Source organism: Echeneis naucrates, chromosome 24 (genome assembly GCF_900963305.1).
Source record: "Echeneis naucrates chromosome 24, fEcheNa1.1, whole genome shotgun sequence".
Classification (NCBI taxonomy): domain Eukaryota; kingdom Metazoa; phylum Chordata; class Actinopteri; order Carangiformes; family Echeneidae; genus Echeneis; species Echeneis naucrates.
This window is the reverse complement of record NC_042534.1, coordinates 3,620,891-3,640,209: the sequence shown is the minus strand read 5'-3', so window position 1 is coordinate 3,640,209 and position 19,319 is coordinate 3,620,891. Positions and strand designations below refer to the sequence as shown.

Sequence of the window (19,319 nt, the reverse complement as noted above, 5' to 3'; positions counted from 1 at the left end):
GTTAATGTTAAATGGTCTTTTTGAAACTAAACCAGTCTGAGGATTTCTAACAGTTGTTCCTGAGGTGGTCTCCCCTCCCCCACCTCCTCTCAAACCACCGGTATAGGTGGACTCCTTTGAGATAATTAATGTAACGGTTTGTAAATAAGCAAATGGACAAAATGAAGTGAATCAGAATTGCGGCTGCTGTTTTTAGACCTGACACGATACTGGATTGGCACCAATGCTCATAAAATACAGCTTCGCGTTCAATGCTGCAATTAAAATGTTCGGTTTCTGCTATAATCATGTCAGGCTGCACGCTGTGTTTGTTGTGACGTCATGGACTTGGTCCGGGCAATGCTACTTCTTTAATAGATGGAATACTTCACACTTAAATCAATGTGATCTACTGCGCCGGAGCTTTACGGATTTACTGATGCCCCTCATTTGTAAATCACTTTGAATAACGGCGTCTACAAAATGAGTAAATGTAGATTATGAGATGTAGGTTTCAGGTGTCAGAAGGGAAAAATTCAAATGGCTCTGAGCTGTATTTTGACTAATTTGAGTTATTAAAGGGGGATGTTGGTAAGGCTAAAAGTTAAGTATGCACTGATAGAGCTGCTGCATTTTTATTTTATGCTATGATGCTTCAGTCATGTTCATTTACTATCCACTGGCCCCAAAGTTGAAATATCCACTAATTCCTCTTCGTCAAACTGAGATTGAACTGATCGCTGCGTGTTTTAGAGTCCATCGTTCTTTAGATGTCTGCTAATAGGTTATGTGGTGACACGGATTCTTTCTAAATGTCTCTCCAAATGAGTTTTTGTCATGCCCCTGTTGTCGATTTCTGTTGTTGACTACTGACTGAAAGAATGTAACTTCCCGTTGAATTAAATCTCTGAGGCCTTCTTTCGTACACAAAGCGATACAAGTGATGTAAAATGCTGAAATGCATGACTGTGTATCTGTAAGACACTGGATTTTTTTTTTTTTTTTTTGGACCTGAGTCAGCAGCTGCAGTCGCAGCAGCAGCAGCCTCGTGTCTTGTCCTACGTAAGATTGGTGTGGAGGTCTGTCAGTGAGATTCCTCACCTCCAGCGTCATCTCCTCCGGTGTGCCTCTCTTCCCTTCCCTCTGTGTCCTCAGGAAAGGCAGCCGGCTGTTTTCCTTGTGTTTATCGAGCAGGAAGTGGAGTGGACTCGGTGGCCGGGCTCAGTGTTTAGACACCGAGGTAGCAGAGCCCAGCTTGGGCCCGGGGCCCATTGTTCTCTATCTGGCAACTGCCGGGGGTTATTTCTGTTATTGTTGCTTAATTCTGTCTGACATTGTGTCAGTCCCCAGCAGTGGAAAGTGTGTGTGTGTGTGTGTGTGTGTGTGTGTGTTTGTGTGTGTTCCTGCTCACTTCAAAATGTCCATGGTGCATTGCAGCCCAAAGCTATGGAGAAAAGGAAATCACAGACTCCCTATTTCCACAGAGATTGTTTCGGTCCCACTGTGATAAATATTGCTTTTCTTTCTGTGAGTCGACGCCGCAGCGAGCTCCACGGAGGCGGCGTGTTTAATGCGCGCGCTGACGCTAGAGGGGCTAAATGGTAGCATCCTCCCAACGTGACGGTGCACCGTCCAAACTGAGGGGAGCGCTTCTAATGTGTGCCATCACCAGAAAATGGATCAATTTGCAGACAATGAATTTTAATCGCCTGCTTAAAATTCAGCGGGTACTTTCCACACACACACAGGCAAGGTGATATAAAAGCGTCTGTCTGCTGAATAACAATGCATTGCTTTTTTTTTTCTCTTTCCCCAGTCAGGGAGTGACTTAACAGCAGAGTAAAAGATTTCACATCATTGTCCAGTGTTGCTGTTTCAGATCACCTCATTGAAAACGGTGGCTGCAGGGAGGCAGATGTATGGACTGATTGTTGATAGCTGCATGTGAATTACAGTGGGGTCAGTTGAACACTGATATCTACGGTTCCATATTTTAATCCTGAGTGAAGACGGTATCAGTATTTCACCAATTTCAAGGTTAACATGGAGAAACATGCAGCTTTTAATGACCAGCTCCTGGGAAGATAAATCTGTTTATCTGCTCCTTTTTTGTTTGAGCTGAGAAAGCTCCCAGAGTTGTTGGGAGGAGTTGTTGTTTTTTTTATTTATTTATTTTTTTTGTCTGGAAACAGCCAAATCAACCAGCAGTTGGTGTCCGAGTGAAATGTCTCATTACGTGTCGTTATTTCCTGGTTGCCATTTGTGAGACTGTCTGTTTCTGTGTGTCATCGTGGCGAAATGTGGTAATAGAGACACCCCCACCGTGAAGATAACTACCCCTGAGGTGGTTTTAAATATTTCTGTCTGTGGTCACTGTGAGAGCATCGTGACTGCGCATTACAGTTTTGCAACTGAGTAGCAAATGAAGGCCTGGTTTGAAGTTGAGTGAGTATATCTGTCATAAAAAGGCAACATCAGCATGTTGCAACGCATCACGGCTGATGTGATCCAACTGTCAGTGTTTCTTTTTTTTTTTTTTTCTTATTACTGTCTTCAGACGTTGTGTATTAAACTCCAGCGAGATGGAGGGTTGACATCAAGACATCAGTCAGTTTATCATGTCATCCAAATATAATAAAAACTGTTTACGCTCAGTCTCACTTTTACATTCGGGCCACCAATCGTGTCTTTGTACTGAGGGAGGAGGTTGTGAACCCAGGCCTAGGATTCAAACCCACAACCTTATTGTACCACCATACCACCAGTTAGTTCGCAGGGTGGTCGAGCACTTCAAACTCAGCCCAGCTCAGCGACTAAAATATTTAATGTGCATTCTCCATTGTTGCCAAACCGTCCACAAACATGTACCAAGCTATTAGAGGGGAGAAAAAGCACTTTTGGTTTGGCGGCACATCAACATGCAAATTAAGACAAATCAGCGTAACCAAGTCATTTTAATTTGTATAGACTGATATTGTGAATCACAAATACTCCTGCAATGGCTGTGCGATCTTTACATTAGACTCCAGCCGGGTTGAAGGAAGTCTTCAAAAATCCTCGGGGAAAATATGGAAGGAAATTCAGGAAGCAACAGAAGGTGGAGGCTTGTTTGACGGTGGTGGAAACATTTTTTTATTTTATTTATTTTTATTTTTTTTCTCATTCGTCAGTGTTTCTCATTGTGGTCAGATCAGAACACAATACTCTCAACTTTACGAAACCTATCTGTCGTGTCCATTTCAGAAGAAGAGGAGGAGCTTCTGATCGAGCGCAGCATCCACACGGGCATGATCAACCCCGGCGACCCCTGGCAGAACATCCCGTACGTCGGGCCGACGGCTCGCCTGACGTACCGAATCCGTGTGCGCTGTGACGAGAACTACTACAGCAACAAGTGCAACAAGCTGTGCGTTCCCCGCGATGACTACTTCGGACACTATCGCTGCGAGCCCTCGGGCGCTCAGGTGTGTCTGGATGGCTGGATGGGCCCAGACTGCCGCACAGGTGAGCCACGCCGCGAGGTTCAGCTTCTCTGTAGAGCCGTGATGATTAATCAATGTGTCAATTAGCTGATAGATTCATATTTAATGCAGAAATTTACTGGTTCCAGTTTCTTTAATGTGAAAGTTTGGTACTTTTCTACGATGTACACGACAAGAAGTGACCTAGTTGTACAAAATGATATTATGCATGATTATGCACTTTATTTCAAGACATCAGTAGATTATCTAATTAAAGTGATCATTAGTTCCGTTTATTAAATCTAAAGTGAGCAAACGGATTATTTGCTGAATTTTTAAGATCTCAAATCAAACATCAGGTGTGTTAAGTTAAATGAACCTGAAGCTCGGTCGTTGTCGAAGTCCCGTTTAAAAGCATGGCGGTCATGCAGCCTGCTAATGGTAATGTGCAAGCAACATGGGGGTCATGGCTGCATGTGGGGGGGGGGGGCACTCCATAAATCACCCAACTGACCTTAGAGAATGGTGGGGGTGGAAAGAGGAGGGGGAGCAAAGAGGGACTGGGTTGTTTTTTAAGAGGGTGGGTGGGTGCTGGGGTGTTGTACATGCCGGCTATAAAGTTGCCCCCACCACCCCACCCCACCCCACCCCACCCCACCCCCACCCCTGCTGACCTACCCTTTCCTCAACCCAGGTCAGGCTGCCGTGAATTCTCACGTCTTGTTGCACTTGTTAGAAAAGATGGCAGATAAACAAGCGTCTCCTCCTCCCACCTTTCTCTTCTCACTTGCTCTGTTTTATGATGAATATGAAATGACGCTTGCCTCCTAACGGGATTTAAATGTCACCCATAAATAATTTTCTTTCTTTCTTTCTTTTATGTTTTGTCAGCAATATGCAAGCAAGGCTGCAACCTGTTACACGGCATCTGCACCGTCCCAGGAGAATGCAAGTAAGTCGTATATATTTCTGTACAACAGAGAAGAGATTTTAATGTACTGATTTTTTTATTTATTTATTTTTTTTAAATCATCTTGTCAAGTGCTGCCTTGTGTATATCGATCAGTCATATTGGTAATGTATGATTGTTGTGGTGCAAAACTGATGGATTTCTGCAGCACTGGCACCTTCGCTTGTCGGAGCCTGTTGTGTTTTTGTGTCAGCCTTTGCTTCCCTCGTGGGCATCTTCACCTCATTTGAAGAAGGAAAGGGCAAAGCTGTGCCTTCCTCCTCGTATTTTTAGCCACCCAAAAATCCTCCACAGAATACCAAGCATCTCGTCAGCTCAGGCCAAAAAGAAAGGGAGTTGTCTTCGTGTGAATTTGACCACCGTAAACGTGCCGGGAATTGTCATATCCCCGCCCAATCCGCATTGCAGTCCACCCTTGAAGGGCAGGGGGCAGGAGAGGAAATGAATATCCCACTGTGTTATGTACATTTCCCAAAGTGGAAAGAGTTGAGATAAAGTGACTAGGAATGGCCCCATTGCTCAACGTTTTCAGGATGTGCTACATCCCGTCATCATTTGTAAACCCCCCACCTGCCGGATGCAAAGAGACACTAGACTGCCATTATTGGGAAAGCGGTTTTGACTCAGAAGAGCAAAGGGATGACCAGTTTTAGGAAACTGCTCCACATATTTTTCTTTTTTCTTTTTCTTGCGTCAGACTGGATCAGCAGGCTGCATCCTTATTCCAGTTGTCAGAAAGGGACCAGAGGGAAGCACCTTATTCTTATGAAATGCCAAGATCTCGTCAACAGGAAAAGTGCCATGAATAGAGGAGTGCTTCCTGCAGTGGCATGAATTTAATGAAGCCTCAGGTCACACAGAACTGGCTTTAAATCCCTGACCGTCTCCTTTCATTGCTTTTCTTTCCTCACGGTTTTATGGGCTGAGCCCCATCCGCCACCGGCTTTTTAAGAAACACAAAAGCCGGTACATGCCTGTTGTTGGGACTCAGCGTTGAGGCTTTTTATTAGCAGTCATTCGACTTGTTCTTGCATATTTGTCAGAGGCTTGCCGTGTCCCAAGGAAGGATGAGGGATGAACATTTTGCACCTTTGACACACCAAGGTACTGGAATTTGACTCAAAAGAAGCATCATGCTGCTACATGCTAAGGGTTTGATGAGTCACCATGAATCGGTTCAGCCAAGAATTAAACAACAGAAGGACTTTTTGATTCCTCCTTTAAAAAGGTAGAAACGGGGTTTCCTCTTCAAAGTTCTGTCAGGGTAAACGCCGCAGGGCTCTCAGACCCCCAAAGATAATCATATACAGTGAAGGAAGCATGACAAGTATTCCCCGCTGAACCCTCCCACCCTCTGGCCCGAGATTTCCGAAGGCTCTGGTCTCTCAGAGAGGCAGCGGTGCCGTCTGCAGGAGCCTCAAAATAGCCGTCAATTGACAAGACAGCTGGCTCGACGACACCGCAGCCCTGGAATAGCCGGCTGCTGTCATGAAGCTGCAGGCGCGTGCACATACACACTGTAAACACACAGCCGTCTCCAGCACTCAGAGCCGCCGTGCCACCCTCGTAGCCAACCCCCGCCCCCTCCTTCTCAAGCCAGGGACTCTAACCAAAGCACGGAAGCCCCTGGAAGTATTCTTAACCCCTCCTGCCCTGGAATGTCACCCTCCACTAAAGCCCCCTTTTATATCGCCTGTACAAGGCGGGAATGTTGTGTGCCGTTATTCCACCTCGCTGTTCTCTGTGAAAGGTACCAGCGTGGGCTGAGCGGGCTGGAACAAAGATATTTACACCACCACCACCCATCCACTCGGAAGAAAAACCGGGGTGATCCACCTCCAGAAAACTGGGGAGGGGGATGTGACTGTTTATGTTTTGCTGATTATAAAATAGCGTCACAAATCATTTTCCCTGGCAGGATTTATAAACCTCTCTGGTTTGCATCTTCACCTGCAGCAGAAATGGGACACTGAGGCTTTTTAAAGATATTGTACTGAGGAGATTGTGCATAACGGGGAAATTCTGATATTTGAATATATTCTCCTTTAAAGCTTGTTCAGTAAAGACCTTTAAAGATTTCCTTTGGTAGACAATAATGCAGGGATGATGAACTGTCAACCTTTTGCATTGAGCTGTCTGTTGGAAATAATCTTGAGTGAGAGAGACATGAGACGACAGCCGGTGACAGAAAGAGGGCAGGTAAAAGGATTAGAAAAAGGGAAAATGATTTATGGGGGCTTTTTTGGCTTCTGTGTTTGACAGGTGTAACTATGGCTGGCAGGGCCAATTCTGTGACGACTGTGAGCTTTATCCTGGATGCGTTCATGGGACCTGTAAACTCCCCTGGCAGTGCAACTGTGAAAGGAACTGGGGAGGCCTGCTGTGTGATAAAGGTATGGGAAAGGTTCTTTTTTGTTTGTTTGTTTGTTTGTTTGTTTTTTTTCCTCCCTCTTCTTGTAATTTCATCACCTCCTACACAAGACGCTGGCACAGTCCTCCTCATTTTCGTCCTCCAGCTACAGTTGCCTGGATTTGATGAGTCATGAGTTAGAAAGCTAGTAGGAGCACAGATGCAAGAAAAATAAGTTTTGGAGAGGCAATATATCACTGCAAAAAAAAAAAAAGCTCAGGCTGTCATTAGCTTTATCTTTTTTGGTTGAAGAAGCAGGAGTTTTCACCTCCAGCTTTGCTCTCCGTTGTTGAGCACAAGAAGTCTTCGCTTGGTTTTTAAAGTTGTTGTTTTAAGTTTGACAGACACAACAGGAGGCAAATAATTTACTGGCTAAAAATAATTATCAAATGAAAATAGGCACGTTATCTTTCAGCTGTAGACGTGATTTGGTACGTAAAAATAAATTCCCAATAAACGTCATATAAATCACTATGTTCCAATTTCAACGAAGTCAGGAAAACCTTCATCTGAAAGGTCTTCTCTCCTCATCCTCCCCCTGAGACGGAGAAGAGGAGCAGCTGGATAGTTTTACTGCCCGTGTGATCCGAGCAGCGGCGTGGACACTCGATCCCCCCACATCCCTTCGTCACCAAGGGCTCTTCGGGGGATGAGAACGGGTCCTAAGATCCCAAGTGGAGACAGATCCCTGCTCATTTATTTACTAGCCTTTAGGGCAACCTGGCCTTTAGCCTGAGCGATGGTGTGCCGAGATCAAATGGGGTTCAGTTGGAGCTCCGTGTGCACGGCATGGAAAAAAACTGCAGGTAATGAAGGCGGAGTGTTTCGTGGCATATTTATAGTAAGAAATTCCTCATAGGTGGCAGTCCGTAGCTGAATAATCACTGAAAGTGAGATTGGCTGTATCCCGTAAATACCTAAACGCCATGATGCAGCGCAGCAGAGTGAGAAAACTCCCTCTGCTTCCTGTCATGGCTGACAGCTGGGGGTCTGGGAAAACCTAAGGCGAACCCCCCCGACGCAAACGGGATTACCTGTGAACTGAGGCCACAGTAGCATTTTAAGGCAGAATATTAGAGATTTCCAGCCTCGTGCTGATCACTACGCATCTTCCTCCTCCAGATCTGAACTACTGCGGCCGCCACCAGCCGTGCGTTAACGGAGGAACCTGCATGAACACGGAGCCAGACGAGTACTACTGCGCCTGTCCGCAGGGCTTCTCCGGCAAGACCTGCGAGATTGGTGAGAGAGAGCTCACAGGAGAACTTTCCCCGTCATTGAGACGGTGATTCTTGTGGGGCCCATTTGGAGCTCGCAGGAAAGCATAAGAGTAATAATCAGATATGAAAATCTACCGGTGTTGTGACGTTTTTCATTGTGCTCGCGCCCCCTCCATCCGGCCATCAGCCGAACACGCCTGTGTGTCACTTTTCCCTCCTGAATGTTTATGTGGGGCCCCTCATGTGTTGAAGTGTGTGTGTGTGTTTTCTCAGACTTGGACGACTGTGCATCCAGTCCATGCGCTCAGGGTGGAACCTGCATCGACCGGGAGGATGACTTTGAGTGCATCTGCCCCCCACAGTGGGAAGGAAAGACCTGCCAGAGAGGCGAGTTTTTAGCCTGAACACATGCACATACACAAAAGTAATATTTAAGTTTTTAGCGTGCCCGATCTCTTGATTCAAACTTTGTTTTGTTTTTCTGGGGCACACACAGTGTTACTCACTGCTCTGGATAACTGTATTTTGGGATTAAAATTGGCAGCCAGCAACCTGAGCCCCGTGGCCAGAGTACATGTTGTCAGTATCCTGGACGAGCCAGCAGCTGCCCACGGCGCAGTGCCCCTTTTTTTTTTTTTTTTAATATCCCCTCCCCAATCTCAATGACCTTATGAGCTACTCGTGCGTCTCTATCAGTCTGGTGGTGGTGCTTGTTTTTGTATCGTGCCCAGACATGGCCAGTGCAAAGGCAGGAAATGGATTACAACTGGTTGGTTGGTTGGCTGTGGGGGGGGGGGGTTGGAAAGAGATCCCAAGAGTACAGTGTCATCTTACCAGCTCAGATCTCAGCTTACAAGCAGCTATTGGCCTCCTGTCTTACCTGGCGATCGGTTTGTGGGGGTGTTGGGTTTCAGAGAGAGGGGACAGGTGTGTGAGGGAGCACAGCAGGACTCCCTGCAGAGTAACACCCCCCCTCCGCAGACACACACACACACACCAACCACCCTCCCCTTGAATATTTGAGCAGCAATGGTTTTCTTTGATGTCCTTAAAGTTTGTGCTCATATCAAGCAGGTTTGTATTTGTCTGAAACTTTGGGTGTTTTTATTTTGACAAAAATTTGAAAATCGTTTTGATTTTGTTGGATTCTGTTGTTTTCCAGAAAAATGTCTACACATTACACATCACTTTGTACGACATATGAAAAGATCATTGAAACCGTTTTAATGAGTGATCAAATTCTTCACAGGCAGGAATGCCAACCTGACTCTGTTTTCTTCTTCTGATTCAAACAAAAGAAGCAGAGTGAAGATATAACTTTTTTTTTTTTTCCCTTTCATTTATTTCACTTTTGTTTTTTTTGTTCCTCAATGGCTGACTGTGGTCTCTGTTGTTTCCTCCCTGCATTTCCTTGGTTGGTTTGAACTGATGGACTGGGTCTTCCTCTACCTCTGCCTTCACAGATGCAAATGAGTGTGCAGAAAACCCCTGCGTGAACGCTAACTCTTGCAAAAATTTGATTGGCGGCTATTACTGCAGCTGTTTTCGGGGATGGGCCGGACAAAACTGTGACATCAGTCAGTATTTCCGTCCGCAAAGTCACTTTATAAACTTCTGCCCAGCTGGCGTCCTCTTCCTCCTGGCTTCTTTTAACTGCCCCCTGATTTCCTGGACACACAGAATAGGTGTATTTTAGCGCCACTTCCCCACATGTGGTAACCCGTTCCTTTCTCGACTTGGCCTACTGAAGCTCCAGCTCTGATATCATGACTGAACTTGCATGCCCAATTCCTCCCTCTGGATCCACTGCATGCCCAGTTACCAGCTGCAAGGTCTATCAGGCACTTCTCTTGGTCTCACTACTTATTTCTTTTCCGAATTTTGACTTAATCTGTGCACACCCCACATTGTAGATTTTAACCTCCAATAATGGTTGAGGTCATGTGTAGCCCACAATTTCATTCCTGTAAGGGAACTCTTCGAGTTTTCCTGATGATGATAAACAATGAGAAATAATGTTAAATGTTTTGTTGTCCTCTTCAGACAAGAAAGGCTGCCACGGCCAATGCCAGAATGGAGCAACATGCAAGGTAAGGATGGTTTCATTTCGCTACCTTATTTGCTAATTTCTTGCTTTTTTAGTTGCATCCTTGAACTGGTTATTTTTCTTTGCTCTTTTTCTCTCTGCAGGAGATTGCGGGGCATTACCACTGTCAGTGTCCTCCGGGGTTTGTGGGCACCCACTGTGAGATTCAGAGGAATAAATGTGTAAGCAGACCGTGCCAGAATGGCGGCCAGTGCCACACGGTGTTGGACAGCTTTGTGTGTGAATGCCCACTAGAGTTTGGTGGACAGCTGTGTGAGGTGAGTCTCATGTTCTGCATTTCCCAGCATTAGACAGTTGTTGACGCAGTGGCAGTATATGGCCTGGCGGTGGCTGCGGGATTAAAGTAGGGACACGTTAGACATCTGAGCGCCTTCTTTACTCGCACACTTTTTTGGCCGCAGACAGCTCTGCAAGAACTTCCTCTTGTTGATGTTTTGATGTTTTCCTCTTTTTTTTTTTTTTACCCCCCCATGCAGTTTTTTTGCAATGATTGTTACAACATATTTGTTTTCACATATTTATTCTGTATTTTGAAGATTCTGTTCAAGTTCACCGGACTCATTTAACTAGTCCTGCAGCACACGATACAAGATTGTGTCAAAGCAGCTGTCGTAATTTCCCTGCCAGTCGCTGTGGCAAAACTAGCCAGTAACACAATCTAAAGAAAGCCTTGTTGAACAACTTGGCAGGCCATGGAGATGATGGCATTGTGAGAAGAATATTACCACTTACACAGCCATTTGGATTCTGGAAAACATACGCAAAGTGCCATGCTAATGCACAAACTGCAGCAGCTATTACAACACTGATCGGCGCCAACTGTCCATCGCAGCCTCCCCACTGTGCCAAATCATTGCCAGGTTGTGTAATACTGTACCAACCTGATAAACCGAGCTCAGGTTCGATTGCAAACATCTGTTGTGAATAAAATGTTTAGCTCCTACAGTCATTATATCAGTGTCCCTGTTGCTGCCTTTTATGTTTGAAGTGTGTGTTTGAAGTTAAAGTAGGTTAGCAGTGAGGAAACCGACACTCCGCTGCATCTCTAGGGCCCTGAATGGAGGACATTGCTGGTCAGGAGCCAATCCTGATTTAGCATCTCTACTATAAATATGAGCCTCTTTGAATGAGGTGACGCTGGATTTCTGCCCACATACTACAGAACTCCGATACCTGCTATGGCACGGTGTACATTCCTGCAGTGCAGTGCCAAAACTATGACGCCTCCAGCATCATATTTCTCTGATTAGATCGATAAAAGTTTGATTGTGTAATGGTGTTCCTGCCCGTTCTAGAGTTTGATTCAGGTGTTCAGGAGAAATAAGGACACTGTAGGTCCCAATGGCAAAAAAAAAAGAAAGAAAAATATACGGTGTTCTTGTGTGAAATTTGATTTTAACATTTTGGGGTCAGAGTTGGCCGTTTGCTGAACTTCAGGATGTTCATACCATCAAATTAGCTTAAAATTTTCATGTCCCCATTCTAATTCATACAGTTGTGGCCAAAACTCTATTTTCATTATGAAGTTCAAGAGATAAAACAAAAAGCTCCAGGGCAGCTTCTAAATGAGCCTAACTGCTGCTAAGCACACAGCTTGAAGCTCGCGTTAGAGGCCATTTTTACAATCAATTCAAGGCATAGAAAATTCTGTTATGTTGTAAAATTGGCATGAAAATGACCAGAATCAGTTTTAAATGAAAGCAAAACACTTCACAACACCTCAGTCCTCCCTGTGAGCTCCATTGTGAGAATGTTCTCATTGAGTTACACTTAATAATACTTTTTCTTTTAATATTTTGCAATATCTGTGCCGTGAATGACAACCGACGTCTGTTTTACTGCTGAATTTATTAAACAACTACTACATTCTGTGATGGATTTTAAATTTCCAACGACGGCTAAACTCTGCTGAAGTGAAAAATGCCTCCGCGGCGCTGAATAGTGCAAACGGGTCCATTTAATGTGCTAAAGATTTATAGCTACTCTTGGACCTGAGGCACGAGCCCCCTGACCACACACATACAAATGGTAAAGAAAAAAAAATGGCACTTGGGGTAAAATAAACGGTGTGCGTGACCACAGACTTCACCACCATGTTGTCCTCCTCTAACTCCCCTGTTCATCACCTTAAATGGCAAAGGGGTGCAACCCACAGTTTATGCCCACTGGGCTTCTGTTTACGTAAAGTGGGAGATTTTCACTCCAACCTCTACATTGCAGCACAAAGAAATGGCACAGGTTGTCCCCATGGCCTGTAGTCCAGTTTTCTCTGTCTTGCGGTGGTATGACAGATGATTTATCTTTATTATATTCTCTGTAGCTTTGTATAATGTTGGACCAGAGTCAATATTTGTCCTCACACAGGCTTATCATTCTCTTGCCTGCTCAGTTTCTCTTCCCCAATTCTCTGCCAGGTTTCTGTCTCAGAATAATCTTTCAAGATTAACCAGGACTGAGATGTAAAACCAAAAGCATGGATCCCCTTGATGAGCTTAGGGAAAGTTTCTGAGGCTTACTTCGCCCGTGTTCTTACCTTTCGTTTTGTTCTGAGCGGCCCTGCTGGCTTGAGCCAAGCTAAGCCTCTCACCTACACAGACTTGAGCTCTTTTTTCCCCACTTGCTTAATTGTCCTCCTAATCGCCAGAGAACCAATTTAGCGAAATGATATTTGGTTCCAAACAGCAGCTCACGCATGGGCCGTCTGTAAGCTTCGGTTTACATCGGCTCTTCTTGGTTTCTGCAGATTCCTAGCTGGTCCCCCTCGGACGCTTGTGATCCGAACCCTTGTGAGAATGACGCCAAGTGTCACAGCATCAACCACGACTTCTACTGCGCCTGTCCCGAAGGCTACGAGGGGAAAACCTGCGAACGGCTTAAAGAGAACTGCAGAACCCCCCCGTGTCAAGGTGATTGGAGCTGTGTGCAATGTGGAGACTGCCGTCGTATGTGAGCAATGAATTTCAACCAACCTTTATTTCCTCACAGTGATTGACAGCTGCACCGTGGCGGTGGCGACCAACGACTCGGCCGGAGTGCGGGAGATCTCCTCCAACGTCTGCGGCCCACGAGGACGCTGCATCAGCCAGCCGAAGGGGAACTTCACCTGCGTCTGCGATCCGGGTTTCAGTGGCATCTACTGCCACGAGAGTAAGTGGAGCAGGTTTTTGCATTTGGGATCTCAGTCAGCCGAAATTTAAAAAAGTAAAATAAAATGTAATCATTTTATATATACAACAAGTTATTGAATTATTTAATAAGGCATCCTAAATTTTGTTAAGCAATCTGTAACACTGTTTATAACATTAATTCAAAAGAAATCCTGCCAAATGTGTTTTGTCCATCTAATCTTTCCCCTGATTTTCAGATATTAACGATTGCATCAACAACCCCTGTGGAAATGGCGGGACCTGCATCGACGGCATAAACTCCTTTCAGTGCCTCTGTCCAGACGGCTGGGAGGGTCAGTTGTGTGACCACAGTGAGTTCATTGCCTCCTCCTCTGACCCCTGTTTTTGCAACATTTTAAACAAGCACAAATAAATCATGTCTGCGCTACAGCTGCTCCTTCTCACTAAATAAAAGACCCTGCTTAAATCTTCCCTCTCCGTCAGATGTCAACGAGTGCAGACACAACCCCTGTAAGAACGGCGGCCGCTGCGTCGACCTGGTGAACGACTTCTACTGCGAGTGCGCCAACAACTGGAAGGGCAAGACCTGCCATTCCCGTGAGTTATGTCGAATCCCCGTCGTCTCTCACATGGGGGGGGCAGATGTGGGTGTTTGACTGTGAGCTCAGTGCTGGTGTGTTTTGTTTGCCAGGTGAGAGTCAGTGTGACGCAACCACCTGCAGTAACGGAGGCACCTGCTACGACCACGGCGACACCTTCCGCTGCGCCTGTCTGCCGGGGTGGGGAGGAAACACCTGCAACATCGGTGAGGCTCAGGATGATGCGAAGCGCATCTGGTGATCAATCATGTCACTCAGTTTTGTTTTTAGAGTACCTGATCGTATTTAAAAGTAGAAGTATCTGAAGTAGTTTCCACTCATTCTCTTTAAATGGATAAACTGAAAGAACTTATATTATAATAAGTTTGTGGGACAAGAGGCCATTTTTTGTTGTGGCAGATTTTGAAACTTTCCCGGGATGTCTAAGGTTAAACAAATTTTAAGGTGACATGAGGCCAGAAAATGACCAGCAAAGTTTACGTTGCATGTTTTCCTGCAAAAGCATCAAGTTTCTCTTGCTTCTTACAGCCAAGAACAGCACTTGTACCTCCAGTCCTTGCTCCAACGGTGGGACCTGTGTGGGAGGGGGAGACGCCTTCACCTGCATCTGCAAAGAAGGCTGGGAGGGCCCCACCTGTGGCCATAGTCAGTTTTACTCCCTTTGCACATTACGGATACACATGCTCTCACCTACGATGATTTTTATGTTTTTTTTTTTTTTTTTTTTACGGTGTTGAGTATTAACAAGATCTTTAATTATTGTTTTCACATCTCTGGTTTGAGTCGATTCTTTTTTTTTTTTTTTTTTTTTTTTTTTTTTTTGTAACTCGTGTAATCAGGGTGGCGCAGATCTTGAGGTATATGAGTTCGGTACCAAATGACTCATTATTATAAAGATACTGAAGGATATTATCTGTCATATTTTCCTAGTGCTTCTAATGTATTTAATGTGATAAATCTTTGGTATGTTAATATCTGAAAATATGCAATATGCATGAAGACTACATGGAGGGTACATTTGAAGAAAAGTCAAACTATCAAACATTTTCCTTTGGGGAAGAAATATTAAATATATCGCTCTCTCAGATAAACACTGATATCTTCTGCTTCTTCCCAACAGATACAAACGACTGCAACCCTCATCCATGGTAGGTACCATTTCCTGCACTCCTCTTCACCCCTGAACCCCCCCCCCCCCACACACACACACACACACACACACACACACACACCAAATATCTGCCTCCGTTGTCTCCACACTTCACGCAGACCTCCGGGGTGAAGGGCTGCTAAAAGCAGTGGAAGTTGTTCTTAAATCAAGCCTCAAAGGGGCATTTCTCAGTAGAGGGGCTCATATGTTGAATAGGGCAGAGAGAGGTTTTGGTAGGGGGGTCCCACCTACCCCATGGTGAATGGAGGTGGGGGGTGGAGTTCTGAGGAGGGGGCTGCATGTTCATTCTTCCCATGCGACCTGTGGCGGGGGGGGGCTGGGCTTTGAGGAGGGATGATGAGAGGAGGGGAGGGGAGGGACTGGACATGCCTATTAGCATCTGAAAGGTGGAGGCTGGTATTGATGAGATGAATTGAGCCTTGTGACCCCCGCCATCACCACACACACATACACACACACAAAAATGATGCAGCTTTGTTAGAACTGCAGAGGATGTAACTCTTGTGCAGCGCCATCTTACAGTGTTTTTTTTTTTTTTTCCTAGCTACAATGGCGGTATCTGCGTGGATGGCATCAACTGGTTTCGATGCGAGTGCGCTCCTGGGTTTGCTGGGCCTGACTGCAGAATCAGTGAGTCATGACAAAAGGTTACTTAGTCGTGTACCTTGCTTTTGTGTTGTTGCTTTTTTTCCTTTTAATGTAAGGCAAACATGCAACAACCCCCCGGACTCGTACATTATAAATCAAGGTTGCTTCGCATTTATCATGTCGCTAATGTAGTCATGGAGCCTAGTAAGAGGATGTAAAGATGGCACAAGGAAAAGTGGGTGGGGGGATGAGGATGAGATGGACACATTGACACCTAAATGCAGGACCGGGACACCGCCCTCTCCCTTTTTCTCTGTCCTTTAACGCCTCAAGGGTCAGAGGTCGTCCCTCCTCCATACTCACACAGTCTCACAAACACACACTGAAGACAAATTACCCAGTGACCCTGAAATTCTTCTTCTCTACTCCTTTGTTTCGGCCAGATAGTGTCCACCTTTGCTGTCAGGCTTGAATTTGAGAATTCTCATCCAGACCGTGTTCATGTGAAATCTGGATGACAATGGCGGGGGTGGGGCACCACAAAGCCACAATTGATGCATGTCTTCCAAAGACATGGGGCTTATAACAGGATGGTTGATAATTAAACATGAGCACTGTTTACATATAGTTCTTTTCATGAAATGTTGTGAAAGAATAGATTCTGCGATTACTTTATTGCCTTGATCAGCTGCTCTTTCCTCCACGGTTTGTTTGAATAGACTGGGTGGACATGTTACAGAGAATACTGAAAGGAAAGTCACCTACTTTCCAGTGCCAAACTAACCTTGGCGCTTCTGCCCTTCAGACATTAATGAATGCCAGTCGTCACCCTGTGCCTACGGAGCCACATGCGTCGACGAAATCAACGGTTTCAGATGCATCTGTCCGCTTGGTCGAACGGGAACGCGATGCCAAGAGTGTAAATATATCATTATGCCATACCTCATTCAAGATAAATTCAGTCTGTCTTGTAAGTTTACGTCCTCAAAGCTTGTCTTCAGTTCGTTCTTCAGCTGGGGTCTTTCTGTGTGGGCAGTCATAGGTATTGGGAAGGTTTGCCACTACGGTGGGCTGCAGTTTCCCCACGGCAGCCGCTGGGAGGAAGAATGCAACAACTGCCACTGCATCAACGGCAGAGTGGACTGTACGAAGGTAACGTCGCCTTTCTGAACACACTGGAACTAAAAACCTGCTGCTCACAGGTGGAGCAAAAGAAACCAGCTACTGGTCCAACTGAGCTGGCTCAATCAACAAACTGAAAGTCATTTAACTGGGCGAAAAAGAGTGTCTGAATATAAGAGATTTTATTCAGTCAGTCAGAATCAATTAGATGATTTTACAGATTATATTATAACAGGAGACAAGGTAAAGCGGAAACATTTCAAAATAAAATTCTTTTAATACATGCATGAGTGCTTTGTAGGATGACATGTCGGTGAATACTTTGACCCTGTGACACCAGGTGCTGTGTGGTCGTCGTCCCTGCCAGCTCCAGTCCTCAGGCCAGCAGCAGAGAGAGCAGGCCTGCCCAGCTGGACGGGAGTGCCTGAAGCACAGCTACCTCACCTGCTTCTCCCCCCCTTGCCACCAGTGGGGGGTTTGTGCCATGGCTGGACCCCCACGTCCACAAGTCACCACCAAGTGCCAGCCAAACAGCAGGCATTTGGACAACAGCTGTGTCCGTATAACACTTGTTTTCAACAGAGACAAAGTGCCACCAGTGAGTCATGTCTTCACATGTAATATTTCTTGTTCAGAAGTGCAGTTGTATTGTCGCTGATTAGTGTGTATTTTCTTTTGTGCGCAGGGAACGACGGTGGAGAATATCTGCTACGAGCTGAGGTATCTCCGTGACATCCGAAGCTTGGCAAAAGACCACGCCCTTCTCCTGCTCTGTGACGTGTCTCATTCAGATCAGGATGCTGTAGAGGTGGCTATAGTAAGTGAACAATCCAAACTTTGTTTCTGCCAAATGAGTTTTGCTGGACGTTTGTCATGTCCATTATACTGTTAATGAGTGTAGTATCTTTAAAAGTGCCCCATTTGAGCGGAGTGCTGTAGGTCATTGGTTCTTACTCCCAGTTTGGCTGGCACAGATTTAGTTGGCTGAGATCCAAACACCCCAACAGCGAGTCCTGCTCTTGGGTCACATGTACAAGGCCAACCACTCGGCAGTTGCTCACACAAGCTGTTGGATAAACCAAATGTGAAAAGAGACTTACTTGTTTTGTCATTGTTGGCTGTACAATCATAAATTAATATGTCTCTTATTCTCGAAGTACAAGAAAATAGGAAAGGTTTTTCTCACATTGACTAATCGTACATACTTCATAAGTTGAAGTGACAAAATGCCAAGAACAAGCTGTAAATATTGCGGCTTTTATGATGCAGCTTGATACCTGTGCCTGGCTTCTATGTCTTCTCTCACTGGCTCCTGTTCTTTGGCTTGGTTCTCAGTCTTTCCAGCCAGAAGATCTACCAGACCACAGTCTGATCCAGAAGGTAGCCAGCGCCATAGAGGGCACCTTGTCAAGGCGGCACACCAGCAACAGCACAACGATGTTGGCAGTCACTGAGGTCAAAGTGGAAACACAGGTCATGTCCCCCTCAGTTGGTGAGTAATAATAAACAAAGGTGTCCCACAGGGCTTTGTTATGGACCCTTTTTACTTCCTGATTGACTTTCTGATTTTCTGTATTTGTCTTTAATATCTTTTTGTGTGCATAATTATGTCAACAGACTACCTGGTGCCTTTAGTATGTGTGGTCTTCTGCTTGCTCTGCCTCTTCTGCATCATTGTATGCGTTTGGTGGACGCGCAAACGGAGAAAAGAACGTGAGAGGAACGCACGATCTGCCACAGATGAGAACGTGAACAACCAGTGGGAGCCGCTTCGACTCGTCGTGGGACGTCAGCAGCAGCAGCAGCTGAAAGAAAGCAACAGGGAGGCCGAGCAGGAGCGCAAAAAGCTCATGGGTCCCTCCTATCGGACGTGTGACGAGGAGGAGGAGGAGACTGAAGGTGAGGATGAGTGTGGTGGAGCTGAGGCGGAAAAGCAGCCAGCTTCTAAGTACTCTAAAACTGCAGTGCAGTCCAGCGGGGGAGTGATATGTACCCTGCACAGCTCCAGTTCACCCCTCAAAGCCCCCCACCGGACCCCAGGCTACAGCCTCAAAGACAACCGCTGGAAAAATGTCAGTGCCGTCTTGAATGGTCAAAAAGACCCCAGAGACCACTGTGTGCAAGAAATTTAAGCAGAGGACTCACAATGTGAAAGCGAGAGAAGCTGCGAGGCAGCCACTATTATTTTGGGACTACTTTTGGCAAGAAAAAAGGCTTTTTGTTTCAATGAGCCATTCTTTGCTTTGTTTTTCCTGTTTTTTGTCACTGTCACCTGAAACTTTTTTTGTTTTGTTTTTTGTTTTTTTTGTTTTTTCAGGAGGCTACAGCACAGTGAACATCCTTTTTTTTTTTTTTTTTTTTTTTTTTTTTGCTTCTGTTCACTTATTTTTTCTTTAATTATGTACAGGAAGAGCTGAAATATAATTTTTTTTTTTAAGGCAAAGAAGCTCTACATTTTTTGTTAATGGAATTGTACCATTTAAGAAATGATGAATCACTTAAAAGGAGAAAAAAACAACTTGTACAAAGATAATTTTTGTTGTTTTGTTTGTTTACAGATGGTT

At 45.3% G+C, this 19,319-nt stretch overlaps 1 protein-coding gene across 2 annotated transcripts in view; it reads left to right on the top strand.

Moving 5' to 3' along the window:
* Positions 1 to 19,077, top strand: part of jag2b (jagged canonical Notch ligand 2b) — a 35,759-nt gene extending 16,682 nt beyond the window's left edge. Inside the window, exons 4-25 of one of the 2 annotated variants that reach the window (XM_029495820.1) lie at positions 3,223 to 3,483; positions 4,332 to 4,392; positions 6,673 to 6,803; positions 7,943 to 8,062; positions 8,314 to 8,427; positions 9,504 to 9,617; positions 10,084 to 10,130; positions 10,231 to 10,404; positions 12,891 to 13,053; positions 13,133 to 13,294; positions 13,512 to 13,625; positions 13,759 to 13,872; positions 13,967 to 14,080; positions 14,403 to 14,519; positions 14,995 to 15,022; positions 15,590 to 15,675; positions 16,439 to 16,552; positions 16,670 to 16,785; positions 17,096 to 17,353; positions 17,441 to 17,572; positions 18,091 to 18,247; positions 18,373 to 19,077. In XM_029495820.1, the coding sequence (XP_029351680.1) occupies positions 3,223 to 3,483; positions 4,332 to 4,392; positions 6,673 to 6,803; positions 7,943 to 8,062; positions 8,314 to 8,427; positions 9,504 to 9,617; positions 10,084 to 10,130; positions 10,231 to 10,404; positions 12,891 to 13,053; positions 13,133 to 13,294; positions 13,512 to 13,625; positions 13,759 to 13,872; positions 13,967 to 14,080; positions 14,403 to 14,519; positions 14,995 to 15,022; positions 15,590 to 15,675; positions 16,439 to 16,552; positions 16,670 to 16,785; positions 17,096 to 17,353; positions 17,441 to 17,572; positions 18,091 to 18,247; positions 18,373 to 18,887 (3,212 nt within the window). In that variant the 3' untranslated portion in view covers positions 18,888 to 19,077. The remainder of the gene's footprint in view (positions 1 to 3,222; positions 3,484 to 4,331; positions 4,393 to 6,672; positions 6,804 to 7,942; positions 8,063 to 8,313; positions 8,428 to 9,503; positions 9,618 to 10,083; positions 10,131 to 10,230; positions 10,405 to 12,890; positions 13,054 to 13,132; positions 13,295 to 13,511; positions 13,626 to 13,758; positions 13,873 to 13,966; positions 14,081 to 14,402; positions 14,520 to 14,994; positions 15,023 to 15,589; positions 15,676 to 16,438; positions 16,553 to 16,669; positions 16,786 to 17,095; positions 17,354 to 17,440; positions 17,573 to 18,090; positions 18,248 to 18,372) is intronic. The other variant, XM_029495821.1, reaches the window with a different exon arrangement.
* The last annotated feature ends 242 nt before the right edge of the window (positions 19,078 to 19,319 follow it).